We start from the raw sequence: 13,953 nt of genomic DNA on the forward strand, positions 1-13,953 counted from the left end.
CCATCTTTACCGTAAGCACATATTCCAATCGATCATCATGAATGGACTGTTTGGCTCCATGTTCGGTGAGCTGTTCCTGAATAGAGACTGTGCCAGTATCCTCCAGGACCCCAATGCAGACCCTATGGACAAGTGAAATCCTTATGCATTATCAAACTGTTAGGCTATGTATAGCGAAGTACAATAATTTAGATACAATATCATCAGTATGGCAACCAACGGGGTAGGGATTGATCATCAGTACAGAACATAATTATAACACTGAATTACTTTACTCTGGCCTTGAGATTTGAGTATAGTTGCTCCTCAGGAGCACTTTCTCTAACAGTGAAGTACAGCCGCAAACGTCAGTGACACAGTATATTTTTACAATGCAGAGATATTTGCCAGGCTTTCAAAGAGTTCAACTCCTCTGGGTTCCCATCAATTGATACCATCATAGACAGAGGACATGGTATGCTATCATGGCGGAAGTAATTTCCGCTGTAAACGCTATTTATATATGACTTGTACAGATGAAGGAGGTCCTAGTCAGGACAAGCCGGACGCCCAATCACTGAGAGACTCTATTCTCAAGAGGACACCATCAACACATCACGTGAGTTGATAGTGGTTATCAACTTATTGCTGCAAGGTACAGTAGAACCTCGATTATCTGGCTTGGCAATTTGGGCGTGTTCCTTGATGCAAATGCTCAATTAACATCTGTTACTATGGACACAGTCATGTTTGTCTTCTGCGCATGCGCAGACGCCCACGTGCACTAAATTTGCACTGAGTTTATCAATTAAGTGGATGGATCAAGGCGTGGTTTATCCTAGTTATCTAGCCTGCCTCTGGAACCAAAGTGTCCGGATAATCGAGGTTCTACCTGTACTAACATTTCAACATAAAAGTGCATAATATTAAGACCTACGTAATTCCTATAGGAAAGAAAGCACAGACAGTACTCAAAAGGTGATCAAGGTTAGTTGTACACATAGCATGTGTCGAGGACCAACTGTATATAGCTATAATGTGATTTCTGATGGTATGATTTTTAATCGAATATGTGGTAGATTTGGACGGCCAGGTGGCGAAAGGTGTTGACCCCAGCACACTAGTGGAGCCTGAACAGAGGAGGGAGGCTTTCTCGTCCTACACAAGAGTCACGGTCACCAGGAAACCAGACGGAGTGAGCTTTATAGTATTGATTGATAATTTTCCATAGCCATGGATTTCTTTCTGTGCGTTCTGAAATTATATGTTTTGAGCTGATAGTAAAACATGACTCGTGACCAATAAATTTTAAATCAATATTTTTCAGTAGCATTTCTGTTCTTCCGTATTAGTATAGCTGAAAATGCTATGAGGTGTACATGCCACCCCCCCCACACCCCTACACACAGACGGTGGAAGAGAGACGCACTCATCGAGACTCGCTGGGTAATGAGACTGAGACCACAGTGATCAGGGACAGTCCCTCAGAGCAGCCCACCACCTGGAGAAAACTGTCAGACTGGGTGTGGCCTAAAACATGATTTACCTGCTGCCATCATTCCATTGTATTTTGTTGTCATGACATTCAAAACTTTGTTCATTTATATTCACGTACACGTATATATATATACGTACATGCATAATTATTCTTTTTGTTCGCAATACAAATTGATAAAACTAATACAGAAATATGCAATCTAAAGTTCTCGGTCCAATAATCGTAAATGTTCATGTATATACACATCGGAATGTCTCCATTAATAATCGGCAGCGTATGGTTCCTCCACTGGTATAGTCCCACAATCCACAATAGTCACATCTTTTTCAGGACGATCGCCGGGTTTCTTCGGAACTTCCTGTATCTCGTTCACAACATCCTACAGGGAAAATTGATAGCAGCTCTCAAAGTAATACAGTGCTCAGTGCAATGAAATGAAAGCATTTGTTGTCAAATCAGTGACAAATTCGAGATGAACAGCTTTGCCTTGACAACAGATAAATACATAATAAACATAACAATACATGCTTTCTTTAACGATCGAGATACAAATTACGAAATGCTTCTAAATGTACAAAAATTGAATTCCCAGGCTACAAATCAAACTAGAGCACGAATACTCATTTTCGGCTGTAGTGTAAGCATAATTTTAGGCTAGACATAGCGACACGTACCATTCCATTGATGACCATCCCGAAGACAACGTGTCGTCCATCGAGCCAGGAGGTCTTAACGGTGGTGATGAAGAACTGAGAGCCGTTGGTGTCCTTGCCTGCGTTGGCCATGCTCAACCATCCGGGACCCTCGTGCTTGATCTTGAAGTTCTCATCCTTGAATTTGTCACCATAGATACTCTTGCCTGCAAAAAAGAGACGTTATAACAGTTAATTAGCATAAAAAAATTATTGGGTACAAACCACTTACCGCCTGTACCATCTCCTCTAGTGAAGTCACCACCTGCAGTGAATTGACATTATCACATGAATCACAGGATAATTATGCTGAGCCTACCTTGAATCATGAAATCTTTGATAACGCGATGGAAGTTACTGCCCTTGTACCCAAAGCCTTTCTACAGACACATAGTAACATGCAGACACATAGTAACGAATTTACACATTGAAATATCATTTATATATAACACACACCACATTTTTACTAAGTGTACCTCGTGTGTGGCCAGAGACACAAAGTTTTTGACCGTCTTTGGCACCACATCCCCAAACAAACCAATCTCAATTCTTCCCATCTTTTCCCCACCATGCTCCACATCAAAGAACACCTACGTTCAACAAACATACATAACAAAACAATCAGCTAAACAAACACAGTGCTGTACACTATTGAATCGTGATCGTGACCATAATATTAATCATCAAGGATTAAGATTGCACAATGGCCAACTATGATTGTACGTATTAAAAGAACAAGGGGCATGTGTGTGTATTATCGTCAATAATCACAGTTTGCAGTACAGCAGCCCTCACCACATCAGTGATTAGAAGTTCTTTCTTGGCCTTTGCCTCCACTGCAGGTTGCATGGACATGAGCCAGGCTCCAGCCACCAAGAGGATTACAGTACCACTTACTACCGCCATTGTTACCGGTTTAGTCCTACACATGTACAAATATAGAACATCACACGTGGTGATGCCAATTTACAATGTTTCTTGGGTTCTGATATTTGGATATTCCTACATGCAATGTGCATTCCCTGACAACCCACAGGCACACATTAATTAACACTACTTTACATTTGCACACAGTCATTTCACAGATATAATAAATGGTGATGTTATAGTTATTGTCTTTGATTCTGTAGTTTAGAACTGTACGACTTTGAGGTAATGTTCCACGCCTCCATGTAGCGATCCATACACATTGATAGACATTTCTGCAAGAGATATATGTACTCGTAATTAAAAATTCACAAATTTAAATCTTCCCACCTGCTCTCTGGAGTCTAGCTCACTTCCAGGTGCATTAATGCATTTTCGGAAACATTTATCGGACATTTTCTGTGCAAGAATGTGAAACCACAAATCAGATCAAGGAGCTATAGACATAGCTACCTGTATAAGTTCCTGTGCACTGGCCACTGCCACCTGACTCCTCATTTGTTCCATGAGCTTGGCATTGTCACTGCCACCACCACTGCTGTAGCTAGGTAAGTTGCTGTAGGAGGACATTTCTTGTTCCTTTTGGCTTTTTTTGACCACGTGTTCAATGCAGTCCGCGGCTTAATCCTGAGGTCAAGGTTAAATTTTTTATCAAGCTCTGCTTCTGAGTTCACTCCAGTATTTTCCAGGTGCCCCAATCAAATACTGCAGTAATAGTTGCCTAAACCAGCCAAGGTTTCCTTGAGGAGAGTTGAGCTGCAGACCAGCAGCCCCACCCATCTTTCTTGGGAAAGGGAAAACCCAACAACTTATTAAGATCAAATAAGATAGCCTACTAATTTTCACAAATAACACATACTATAGAAATCAGGAGAGAGATTATCTGTCCATAAATAATTCACTTGGCAAAAGTGGTGCCATCGTATCCTATTTCCGAACGTTGTGCATCATGGAACTCAAGATACGCCCTACAATGGATAATATAGCCACATGTAGCCAGACACACTCGACTTTCATGAATAGCTTACGCACCTAGTTCCTTCAATGCTGAGCTTTTCCTTGATCAACTTGAAGATGGATGCAGAAATCTTCTTGTTTTCCTCAACACCTAGATTGCCGACGGAGGTGATTGACATCAAGGCACACGGTTCCTCAGTCCCGCCAAAGCTCATCATCTGATCAGGCTGCACATGCACAGATACCCACTGCAGGGGAGAGTATTACAGGACCCTGAGTGCGTGACATGTAAATAGTGTAGGGGGATAAATCTAGCCACCTCCGCGGACTGTACTGGGAGGGGCATGACAGCTGGTCCACGAACACTCGCAGCTGGCCAACGCTGGGTAGCAAACTCTCGGTAGTTATCATAGTAATGGCATATCGTATTTAAAAGAGCAAGACCAACTGTAAGTACGTTAAGTACGTGTTACAGGCCTTTGAAGTGGGGAGGCTAGTATAGATCTAGATTCACCTTTATTGGTTTGCCTATTGCCTGCTGAAACACTTCAGCAGCATCCTTTATAAAGTCCTTGGGGATAGCATCTCGAGGAACATTTGTAGCAATTGTGAGAGAAGGCATTCTTGATTTTTTTACGAGTAGATCTTTAATTATTGTGAGATTGGTTTGATTGGTGTACTCAACGTACATGTGACTTCACTGTGTCTCACCCAGTCTCAATACCCTATGAATTTCATCAACAGAACTTCTGCTAACACTCAGCCCCTCCCACTTGCATGCTCATAGCTAGCCGGCCAGCCCCAAACAAAATAATGGCAACTGTTGCTGCTGTAAAGATTAGTGTCCCTAGTGACTCTGTGGACCCAACTAATGCATGGGACCGCCGCAAAGTGAAGCAGAAAGTAACGAAAGTGACACCAAAATCTCACAAAGAAAAGAAAAAAGAAGGCCACACAAGATTTGTGTGTATTTCAGGTACTAGGTAGCTCATGCATGGAAAAGCACATTTTAAATGTGTACGTGTACGTGTATGGTGGTGCATGGTATAAGCTGCTTAATTTTCCCCCCAGATACACACTCCAAAACTAGACATCTTAAAGCATTACCAGAAGGGGACGTTTTGATGCATGCTGGCGACTTCTCAAATGTGGGATTGCCACTAGATATTGAGAGGTTTTGTGAATTTCTGAAAGCACAACCACATCCGAATAAGGTAATCTCTAAAATACATACGTTTGCAGTTTATTATCCTGTAATATAGGTTGTGATAGCAGGCAACCATGATTTGACCTTCGACACTGCCCACTATGACCAGCTATACCGACGATTTGGTCACCCTGAGATGTACAACTCTGAAGAGATAAAAGCCTCTCTGGCCAACATACCCTCTGTCACATACCTCGAGGATGCTGGTACCACCATTAACGGAATATCCATCTGGGGATCCCCATGGTGAGTATGTACCAACAGGAGTTACCAACGCCTTGTACCAATTGCATCTGAAAATAAACTATGAAGTGTTTACGATAAGGTATACAGTTGTTTGAGTTCCCTCAGCCTTGAACTGACTTCAAAATCCTAAGGGAGCTCTATGTTTAGATCCATTGCCATAGATCACACGTGTTTCAATGAACATTGTACAACAGTTTTGTTGTGATTGCAGTGTAAATTTGTCATGCACACAAACACTGCATCGTCTAGGCAACCCGAGTTCTGTGACTGGGCATTCAACCTGCCGAGAGGACAGCCTTGTCTGGACAAGTGGGACCTAATACCTGCCGGAGTTGACGTCTTGATGACCCACGGCCCTCCACTGGGACACGGGGACCTCTGTCAGAGTGGCTTGAGGGCAGGATGTCTACAGCTATTAGACACGATACAACAGAGGGTGAAGCCACTGTACCATATCTTTGGGCATATCCATGAAGGTATGTGCTTTCTATTACACTGAGTGTACATATTACCACTCACCTTGTATTACAATCTACTCTAGGGAATAATGATTATACCGCCTTTGTTATTACAAACAATATTGTGTTGCATTTAAATAGCTTCTCTTACTTTACAGGCTATGGCGTAACTACTGATGGACACACTACCTATGTCAATGCTAGTACATGCAACTACAGCTACCGGCCAATCAACGAACCAATCGTTTTTGATCTCCCCAACAAGTGAACTATAGTTTACTTCAGCGAACAAATTTTTATTCTCAGTAGAATAATTATACATGTGATATGTGTGTTGATGAGAGCTTGACAAATTGAGTGTTTAAAAACTTGAACGTTTTCTGAAAAGCATATTTAGAAAACTATACAACTGACCACATAATGACGTGGTCCATCTGCACATGACACTTTCTAGTACATAACGTCTGGTGTATGAACACACATTGTTCTGAAATGGTTGTCCTCCATTGCTATAGTAACAATACACAAGGCCAGCTGCCGGTCTGTTTTGTATGTGATAGTAGTCAGAGATACTGCACACCTCTTTGAATCCAAGCCTTCTGTAGAACTCTAGAGTGTATGTGTGTGGAGGGTGAATGGACAATGTATCAATAATATTATACAGTAAGTGTTAAAACTACATGTACAGTGTAGGTACAGAATGCTAGGCCATACTAAAGAAGTAGATATTAGGAGTGTAGCATGTGCACTGCAGGGCTGCATTGAGGGGGGGCGAGGGGGGTAATTCCCCCCCTGGGCACAGTTTCGCCCCCCCCCCCCCCCCCTAGGATCTGGCAGATTCATTTTTACTGCTATAATTCTGATGACTTAGCCCCTCCTACAATTTTAATTTGCCCAATCCTGGATGTAGCCCTGCACTGTATGCACCACACAAAGTGAAGAGATCTACTAGAATTGAGGGTACTGACTCACCAATGGCCTGTGTGTTAGTGAATTGAAGGTACTGACTCACCAATGGCCTGTGTGTTAGTGGCCAGTACATGGAGGTACACTAGGAAGCAGCTCTTGAGCTCTGAGACATGAGTGAGCACTGAGTTGACTAGGTACGACCCGATACCAAGATGTCTATACTCTGTCAGAACTCCTATATATGTGAATGAAAGGGTGGGTGGTAATGTGCCAGCTAGCTTGTAGTTACATTAATATATGTGAAGCACACACACTATTACTGAGGGGTTACAGTGTAGGTTGGTCCAACACTGAATCCATATGACACTGAAATGGTATATCATGAAATGGATATATTCAGATATGTTGTTAGAGACCTAACAGACTCACCTAGACTGAGAATGTACATGGATGTGGTGTCAGTTTGCACAGAGTTCAGTACAGGTCCAATGTCTCCCTCTAACACTGACAACCTCTGTACATCGGCCACCACCATCCCTACCAAACGACCATCTCCAGAGAACGCACCCATTGAATACACCTGTATGAAATGTGAGCAGGTGGTATTATAATGGTAATGGCCCATACAGTACAGTAGAACCTCGATTATCCGGACACCTTGGTTCCAGAGGCAGGCCGGATAACTGATATACCGGATAATCGATTAGATAAACCACGCTTTGATCCACCCACTTTATTGATAAACAGCAGTGCCACATGGTTGTCTGTGCATGCGCAGAAGATAAGCAGACCTGTCTCCATAGTAACAGCTGCAATGCGCATGTACATTTCAGGGATACGCCCATTTTATGAATCTGATTAAAAATAAAATTCCAAGCCGGATAATCGAGGTTCCGGATAATGGAGGGCCGAATATTATAAATCGAGGTTCTACTGTACAGATGTTTTGATAATCGATTAGATAAACCACGCTTTGATCTACCCACTTTATTGATAAACAGCAGTGTCACATGGTTGTCTGTGCATGCGCAGAAGATAAGCAGACCTGTCTCCATAGTAACAGCTGCAATGCGCATGCACATTTCAGGGATACGCCCATTTTATGAATCTGATTAAAAAGAAAATTCCAAGCCGGATAATCGAGGTTCCGGATAATGGAGGGCCGAATATTATAAATCGAGGTTCTACTGTACAGATTTTTTGATGTGCATAGTAGTATAGAAGAACCTACCCACCTTATCAGAAGTGACAAATTTGAACCACGAATCAGGATACTTGAGGGGAAAGCAGTCAGCACACAGGGCCCGTACATCCTCGACAGAGGCTGGGGTTAGAGGTGAGAAGACTAGAGAACTTGTTGAAAGCGACATCTTTTAATAAATATTTTCTAAATAAAGCCTCCTGCTGAATCAGCAATTGGAGTTGTGTTCTAATTAGAATCAAGATGGCGATTGCGATTGATAGACGAGCTTTTCAGTTTAGCAAGCTTCTGGCCTCCGTGAGTGATGGACTGGGTCGAGAGGATGTCCGTGGCATTAAGAACCTTTGCTATGATAACATACCTGCACGGAAAAGAGAGGAAATAGATAATGGACTGGACATTTTCCAAGTTCTCAGAGAAAAAAGTGAGAAGCCATACTATTTAATACTGACTGTACAAGAGTATATGAGGCTTCTGCGCTCCTGGTAGTTCTGATTACGTACCTGCCCTTGTACCTTGTATGCAGAGGTGATAGCTGCCGACAATCCTGCGTTCCTAAAGGAGCTACTTACTGAGATAGGTCGTGTGGACCTGGCTGAGAAAGTCGATGAATATGTCCAAAAAGTCCTTGATGGTATGCACGATATGCAGGGCTAGCTAGTTGTAGGTGGTGTTGAGTGTGATCTGCAACACATGCCATGTTAGCATGTTTATATGTGCCTTATACCATAAAGTTATTGGGTGAAATTTCCCTCACCCCCCACCATATTCGACATGTACAACTGTGTAGTTACTATTCCTGCTGCTTTCACCACATGCAGTTGGACTTGTGGAACCTCAGAAGGTCACTGAGTGCCTGGAGCGAGGGCAGCTGATGAGGATCGCAACAGACGTGGGCAGGGACTGGAGGATGCTGAGTCGATATCTAGGCTTGGATGACACTACAATAACGTCTATCCAATTACAGAGTCAGGGTGACCTAGCCGAGGCATCACTGCAGTCCCTACTAAGGTGTGTATGTGTGTGTGTGTGTTGGACCATTGATCATAATTACGAATTGAAGTAGCTCTTAGAGAGCTTTGCCAATTTTCATATTCATGTGTTTAAATACACGTTCTGTGCTACAAGATGTCAGCTAGCTATATATATTCCTAGGCTAGATGCACGATTAGCTTAGACCTCATTGTAATAGTGTTATTGTTCTAAACACACTCACACAGGTGGCAGAAGAATTCTGGCCCGGAAAAGGCCACTCCTCGAGCACTGAAAGCAGCCCTCACTGAAATGAAACTATTGGGCATTGTACACACACATTTTCAATGAACGTTCAATTTTTTACTGTTATAGTACTGTTAGTTTTTGTTTTTAGTTAACAACGTTCAATGTTTGTTTGTGAACAGAAATTAAAAGTGATCTCTTGGATGCAACATTTTATATGAAAGTATGTACAATAAGAAAGAATGTTAAGTGATTGCATGGATGTCACATGACCAGTCCAAGAGGCTGATTGCTATTGAATGTACAAAGCTATTCTCGTCCTTAGTTACCCCTAGCGATATTGTCCACAAACTCTCACAACCTCTGAGACAGGACAGGCGCTGGCACAGAGCTTGCTTCATATCAGTCATCTAGTAAGGGGGTGGGGTGAGTGGGTGGGGCTATAATTATACATGTGGCTGCGATACTCACCTTCTCTTTATTCTTGGACAAGCTTATGTGCACTATCTCGATTGGCTTGATACCAATCACCTTCAATTTGTGTGTGTGTTGGATACATGAATAAGTGACTGCATGTGAGCAACTCTTGATTTACTTTTGGACTGACGACGTGTGTTGCCATGACTACACTGCACCCGGAGTCGTCCCTCAATGTCACAGCAAGCATCCTAATAAGTATTAGTTTTCTGTTAATTAAAAAAGTACATAGCTGTGTTAAACATGTACCTGTAAAAGTAAAGAAAGCTTGGTTGCTGCTCTGCAAGTATATAGAGTAATTCAGTTACGATTTTGCTCACTATTTTATACCTCTTGAGAGCAGACACGGCATGCACTGACGATAGACACCATTCTCATCCTGTGCGTATGAGTGTGTGTGTGTGTGTGTGTGTGTGTGCGTGTTGACCGTAAACCGCGACATTGACCGTAATTTGAGACTAAAAGGAAATACATTATACTACGTAGATTTTGATTTTGGGACCTGTATTTGGTGAGAAGTACTTGGCCTGTTGCAGCTGTACAGAGTGCACATACCTGAGATAGGAAGTTGGAGCAGCTACCACAGCCAACATAGATACAGCTCTGAAACAATTCCTGCACCTGCATAAGGGGAGGAGACGTATAGTCATTGCTTTTTCTTCGAGGATGGAACATTTTCATCTGCAAGCAATCCTCTGACCTATAGATAGGCCTTTCAAAGGACTACCTAAATGCACAATCCTAACTCAAGTTAAGTTTATGAGCGCTCAAAGTTAGCTATCAAAACAGGTCCATTTCGGGAAATCACCACGGCTAGGAATGAGTGTGTGTGCATGTGTACACTCACCAGAGATGAAGGTGAAAGGTCACACACACTCTCCAAACTCAGACTGGCCCCATCAATAAACCTACACTCATGAATACAATCATATAATTATAGTCGCCCTTCCGTGAAACACAGTTACTCACTCTACTCTTTCAGCCCTTGCCTTTAACTGATACACACCTGCTCATAAAAATATCGTTACAATACGCTAATAATCAGAGCATGTGACAAATGATATTGTTTTCTTGCTCACCTGAAGACTTGCCGAGGAGTACGTCAGAAATGGACATTCCCTTGGTAACCAGTCCAGTGCCACAATCACCCTCTAGTGGAAACAGCTGGGAGAGAAGATAATAGTATCAAAACAACTATTAATTGTCATTCTACCTTTAAGATGTCCATGCTGACTTGGCAGTCTTTGTCTAACACTCTTAGCTGAGAGCGAGAAGTAGCGTGTAAAGTACAGCCTGTGAGGAGTGCAATACAAACACACGTATTATTACCATCTCTTGCACATTTCTGAAGCTACACTGAAAATAAAATCAGAGTCATGCAAATAGACTTATAATATATGTAGTCAGTCATAAAATCACTATAAACCCACCACCCTGAGTGAGTGTGTCAGGTGATGAGGTTAGGTAGGTGAATTCCCACACTCTCCCTAGCCCACCCCTCAACTGAGGCGACCACAGTGAAGAGTCCACACCCACTCTAGAGAGAGGAGAAAGTATATCGACTAAAATCAGAGTAGTCATGCATCTCTCCAATCAATCATAACTTACAAATAGAGACAGAATTCTTTGTCGGGCACGTCTGACAAGACTAGTACTGTAAAATAATAGACTGCAATGATATATCTACAGTATATAGCCTCGACCCCCGGCCGATCCGTCTCCAATTGAACGCTAGGTCGCCTACTAGGCCTGGTATTGATTGTATTTGGATGTGATCTGGGCGTGGTTTTTTAATACATAAAACAAATTGACTTGTGGTACAACAAAAAATGAATCCTCCAACAGTGGTCTTCAACAACAGCCTCTGGGGCAGTATACAGCAGGAAATACTTCCCAGAAGACGCTTCTTTGGCAGTGGCAACCAAATCTTTGTCGATTCCTTTATTGCTACTGAGGATGGCAGCAGAAACACCTCTATTGTTTAGACTCCTGATCTGGTCAATCATGAGTCTCATGATGAGAGATACAAGGGGAGAGACAATTAACAAGAACAACACTTTTGTCAACAGGAGGAGCCTTGGTCCTACCTAGCTTGTAGTCCATTAAAAAGGGTAGCAACTGATATAGCAGAGAGACTTGCCATACCCCGTTGGGAACCAGATAAACACGTCCCTTCCCTCAAACAGGAGCTTGAGAGCCTGGGCCTGTTCTGCCATGAGAGTGAGGCCATCTTGCTTCAAACAAGACAACGCGTTGCATGCCATAGCTAGCTAGCTATAAATTGAGAACATGACACGGAGTTAAATTACTGTAACTTTTACGGGAGTAAAATGCCTCTACGTATACCTTTAGTATTACAGAAAAAAAGCAGGAAACAAAATGTAAAGAATCACTGCTTTTGTTTCCGGTTCCTGCCACGCCCAGATACAATCAATACCAGGCCGTATTTTTCAACTTCGTTCTATTAAAAAAAAATCGGCCTGGGACCGAGGCTATATCTACAGTAGTAATTCAGCGGTGTGTACCTTTGTCAGTGACCATTGAAAGCAGTCTTGCCCTGAAGTGAACCAGCGAATGATTGGACAGTTGGTCAGAGCTAACAAACTCAACAATTCCTGCACCAGAGCAGCTACTGCTAAGTGCATACAATGCTACGTCAGTAACTCACTCCGTGACTTCGGTACCGAGCCTTGAAACAAGTAGCCAAAGAACTTGTGTGCCCAGCGCACGAGGCAGTCCAGGCTCTCCTCAGGAATCTCACTAGACACTGCAGAAAGAAGAAATAGAGTGGGTAATTCAAACATACCAATAAAACCTGAAATTTGAGCAAACAACATGGACGGGTAATTCTGCTACGCAAGAAGGTAGATATTTTTATGACCTTGTGGAGGAAGAGATTTCTTTGGCTGGTGGAGATTTAACACTGAGGAGAACATTGTCGTCGTGCCAACCACCTCGCCACGCCACGTCTTGAGTCTTATTCCTGCAATAAAGTAGGCTCATGATTATTATAAATGCACAGCGGGAACGATGATGAGTTACTTCTGAAATAGATCACATCCCCTGCTGATATTCTTTCCACCCATACGGCTGCTTGTCTCCAGAGCGATAACTTGAAGTACGACTTTGTGGGGTCTGCCAATAGCAACGAAGACATGGGAACAGTTTGTCCAGCCTGTACACACATTAATTGGATGTCAATCATAAACTACATAAAAGTACAGTGTACTAAGAATATACGTCCTTGAAATTAAAATTATTATACTTCACCTTGTTTCCCACTCTGCAAGACACATCCATCACTGGATTAACTGTGTATGATCATTCCATCAATTACTGAATGCTTGCAGTACGTACAATATATTTAAATAGCCCAATGTACCAGGACTATGCCCAATGATCACACTGACCTTGCACCACTAGAGCCAACACAAAGACAGTGCCTTGCTTCCCTGAACAATCCTTGAGAGCGGTGGCACGAGGAGGACAGGTGTACTCATCTCCACCCCTAGAAAGCTTCCTTTTTCTACCTCTTTTAGTTTTCTCACATTTTGTTGACTGACCCACAGTTGCTGTGTTGGATTGATTTGCTATCTGGTTGCAAACATCATCGGTAGTATTTAATTTTGTGACACAGGGGACATCAGAAATAGTTGCATCAATTTTGATAGCCAGTTCAATATTAGGTTGTAAGTTAATCCACTGATCTTGGGCGTTACTTTGATTGGTGTCAAGGTGATCAATTGTACCACTATGATCAGGTGAAGTGAAGAGAAGTGGAGAGTGCTCTACCATCGGATCTTCCTCACCCCCTCCTGCAACTAGACCATCCTCCTCAACACGAGGCAGTGAGGAGAGACTTATCAACGATGGAGCATTGGCCACAGTATTCGAGGTATTAGACTTGGTGGATACGAGAAAGCCTTGTGAGTTAAGAATTGGTTCATTGGGGAGTGAGCTGGTGGTGTTTTGCGACTGAGTGCTCCCACCTACACATTGACCGAATAAGTGTTCAAGATAAAAGGGTAGTGAGCATTGTATCTGGTCATCTTCAAGTTTCCCTTCCAATGCATCATCTTCATTAGCATCACTGGTAGGCTTTTCAATCTTTCCTCTCTTGCTGAAAGACATTATTTTGAATTTATGCCACGTGGGTGACCTTGTTTACATGTTGCTCTGGGGAT

General features: G+C 42.6%; 8 protein-coding genes across 13 annotated transcripts; 3 read left to right on the top strand and 5 right to left on the bottom strand.

The window, feature by feature from the left end:
• Positions 1-5: 5 nt before the first annotated feature.
• On the top strand, positions 6-1,668 carry LOC135338188 (HCLS1-associated protein X-1-like). The gene is made up of 6 exons (XM_064534243.1): positions 6-132; positions 378-454; positions 516-598; positions 930-966; positions 1,059-1,174; positions 1,389-1,668. The coding sequence occupies exons 1-6, from the start codon at positions 38-40 to the stop codon at positions 1,518-1,520; spliced, it is 540 nt and encodes a 179-aa protein (XP_064390313.1). The 5' UTR covers positions 6-37; the 3' UTR covers positions 1,521-1,668.
• Positions 1,564-3,126, bottom strand: LOC135338186 (peptidyl-prolyl cis-trans isomerase B-like). Its single transcript, XM_064534241.1, has 6 exons — positions 2,965-3,126; positions 2,646-2,759; positions 2,489-2,549; positions 2,402-2,434; positions 2,152-2,336; positions 1,564-1,856 (listed from the first exon to the last, which is right to left on the bottom strand). Exons 1-6 carry the CDS (start codon positions 3,097-3,099, stop codon positions 1,737-1,739), a joined length of 648 nt encoding a protein of 215 aa, XP_064390311.1. The 5' UTR covers positions 3,100-3,126; the 3' UTR covers positions 1,564-1,736.
• Positions 3,127-3,212: 86 nt separating this feature from the next.
• Positions 3,213-3,810, bottom strand: LOC135338191 (mitochondrial import inner membrane translocase subunit Tim13-like). The gene is made up of 3 exons (XM_064534245.1): positions 3,550-3,810; positions 3,427-3,495; positions 3,213-3,371 (listed from the first exon to the last, which is right to left on the bottom strand). Exons 1-3 carry the CDS (start codon positions 3,664-3,666, stop codon positions 3,279-3,281), a joined length of 279 nt encoding a protein of 92 aa, XP_064390315.1. The 5' UTR covers positions 3,667-3,810; the 3' UTR covers positions 3,213-3,278.
• Positions 3,811-3,887: 77 nt separating this feature from the next.
• Positions 3,888-4,768, bottom strand: LOC135338192 (macrophage migration inhibitory factor-like). Its single transcript, XM_064534246.1, has 3 exons — positions 4,568-4,768; positions 4,129-4,301; positions 3,888-4,064 (listed from the first exon to the last, which is right to left on the bottom strand). Exons 1-3 carry the CDS (start codon positions 4,742-4,744, stop codon positions 3,995-3,997), a joined length of 420 nt encoding a protein of 139 aa, XP_064390316.1. The 5' UTR covers positions 4,745-4,768; the 3' UTR covers positions 3,888-3,994.
• A 50-nt stretch (positions 4,769-4,818) lies between these two features.
• Positions 4,819-6,338, top strand: LOC135338184 (metallophosphoesterase MPPED2-like). The gene is made up of 5 exons (XM_064534239.1): positions 4,819-5,029; positions 5,125-5,267; positions 5,316-5,506; positions 5,756-5,982; positions 6,123-6,338. Exons 1-5 carry the CDS (start codon positions 4,831-4,833, stop codon positions 6,230-6,232), a joined length of 870 nt encoding a protein of 289 aa, XP_064390309.1. The 5' UTR covers positions 4,819-4,830; the 3' UTR covers positions 6,233-6,338.
• On the bottom strand, positions 6,237-8,272 carry LOC135338185 (N-alpha-acetyltransferase 60-like). Its single transcript, XM_064534240.1, has 4 exons — positions 8,109-8,272; positions 7,303-7,453; positions 6,977-7,108; positions 6,237-6,573 (listed from the first exon to the last, which is right to left on the bottom strand). Exons 1-4 carry the CDS (start codon positions 8,241-8,243, stop codon positions 6,326-6,328), a joined length of 666 nt encoding a protein of 221 aa, XP_064390310.1. The 5' UTR covers positions 8,244-8,272; the 3' UTR covers positions 6,237-6,325.
• LOC135338187 (FAS-associated death domain protein-like) lies at positions 8,068-9,501 on the top strand. The gene is made up of 5 exons (XM_064534242.1): positions 8,068-8,209; positions 8,271-8,498; positions 8,601-8,708; positions 8,896-9,085; positions 9,295-9,501. Exons 2-5 carry the CDS (start codon positions 8,318-8,320, stop codon positions 9,395-9,397), a joined length of 582 nt encoding a protein of 193 aa, XP_064390312.1. The 5' UTR covers positions 8,068-8,209; positions 8,271-8,317; the 3' UTR covers positions 9,398-9,501.
• On the bottom strand, positions 9,460-13,943 carry LOC135338180 (shieldin complex subunit 2-like). 6 transcript variants are annotated; one of them, XM_064534234.1, is made up of 18 exons: positions 13,180-13,943; positions 13,040-13,080; positions 12,812-12,944; positions 12,651-12,752; positions 12,438-12,536; positions 12,295-12,384; positions 11,378-11,423; positions 11,203-11,306; positions 10,983-11,062; positions 10,849-10,933; positions 10,739-10,775; positions 10,617-10,677; positions 10,325-10,390; positions 10,100-10,148; positions 10,019-10,049; positions 9,888-9,960; positions 9,764-9,823; positions 9,460-9,702 (listed from the first exon to the last, which is right to left on the bottom strand). In XM_064534234.1, the coding sequence occupies exons 1-18, from the start codon at positions 13,898-13,900 to the stop codon at positions 9,538-9,540; spliced, it is 2,043 nt and encodes a 680-aa protein (XP_064390304.1). In that variant the 5' UTR covers positions 13,901-13,943; the 3' UTR covers positions 9,460-9,537. The 6 variants fall into 6 exon arrangements, 4 of the variants coding, with proteins under 4 accessions (XP_064390304.1, XP_064390305.1, XP_064390303.1 ...); XM_064534235.1 differs by having other exon boundaries at positions 10,019-10,044; positions 11,200-11,306; XM_064534233.1 differs by having other exon boundaries at positions 11,200-11,306.
• Positions 13,944-13,953: the final 10 nt, after the last annotated feature.

This window comes from Halichondria panicea, chromosome 7 (assembly GCF_963675165.1).
Source record: "Halichondria panicea chromosome 7, odHalPani1.1, whole genome shotgun sequence".
In the NCBI taxonomy this organism is placed as follows: Eukaryota; Metazoa; Porifera; class Demospongiae; order Suberitida; family Halichondriidae; genus Halichondria; species Halichondria panicea.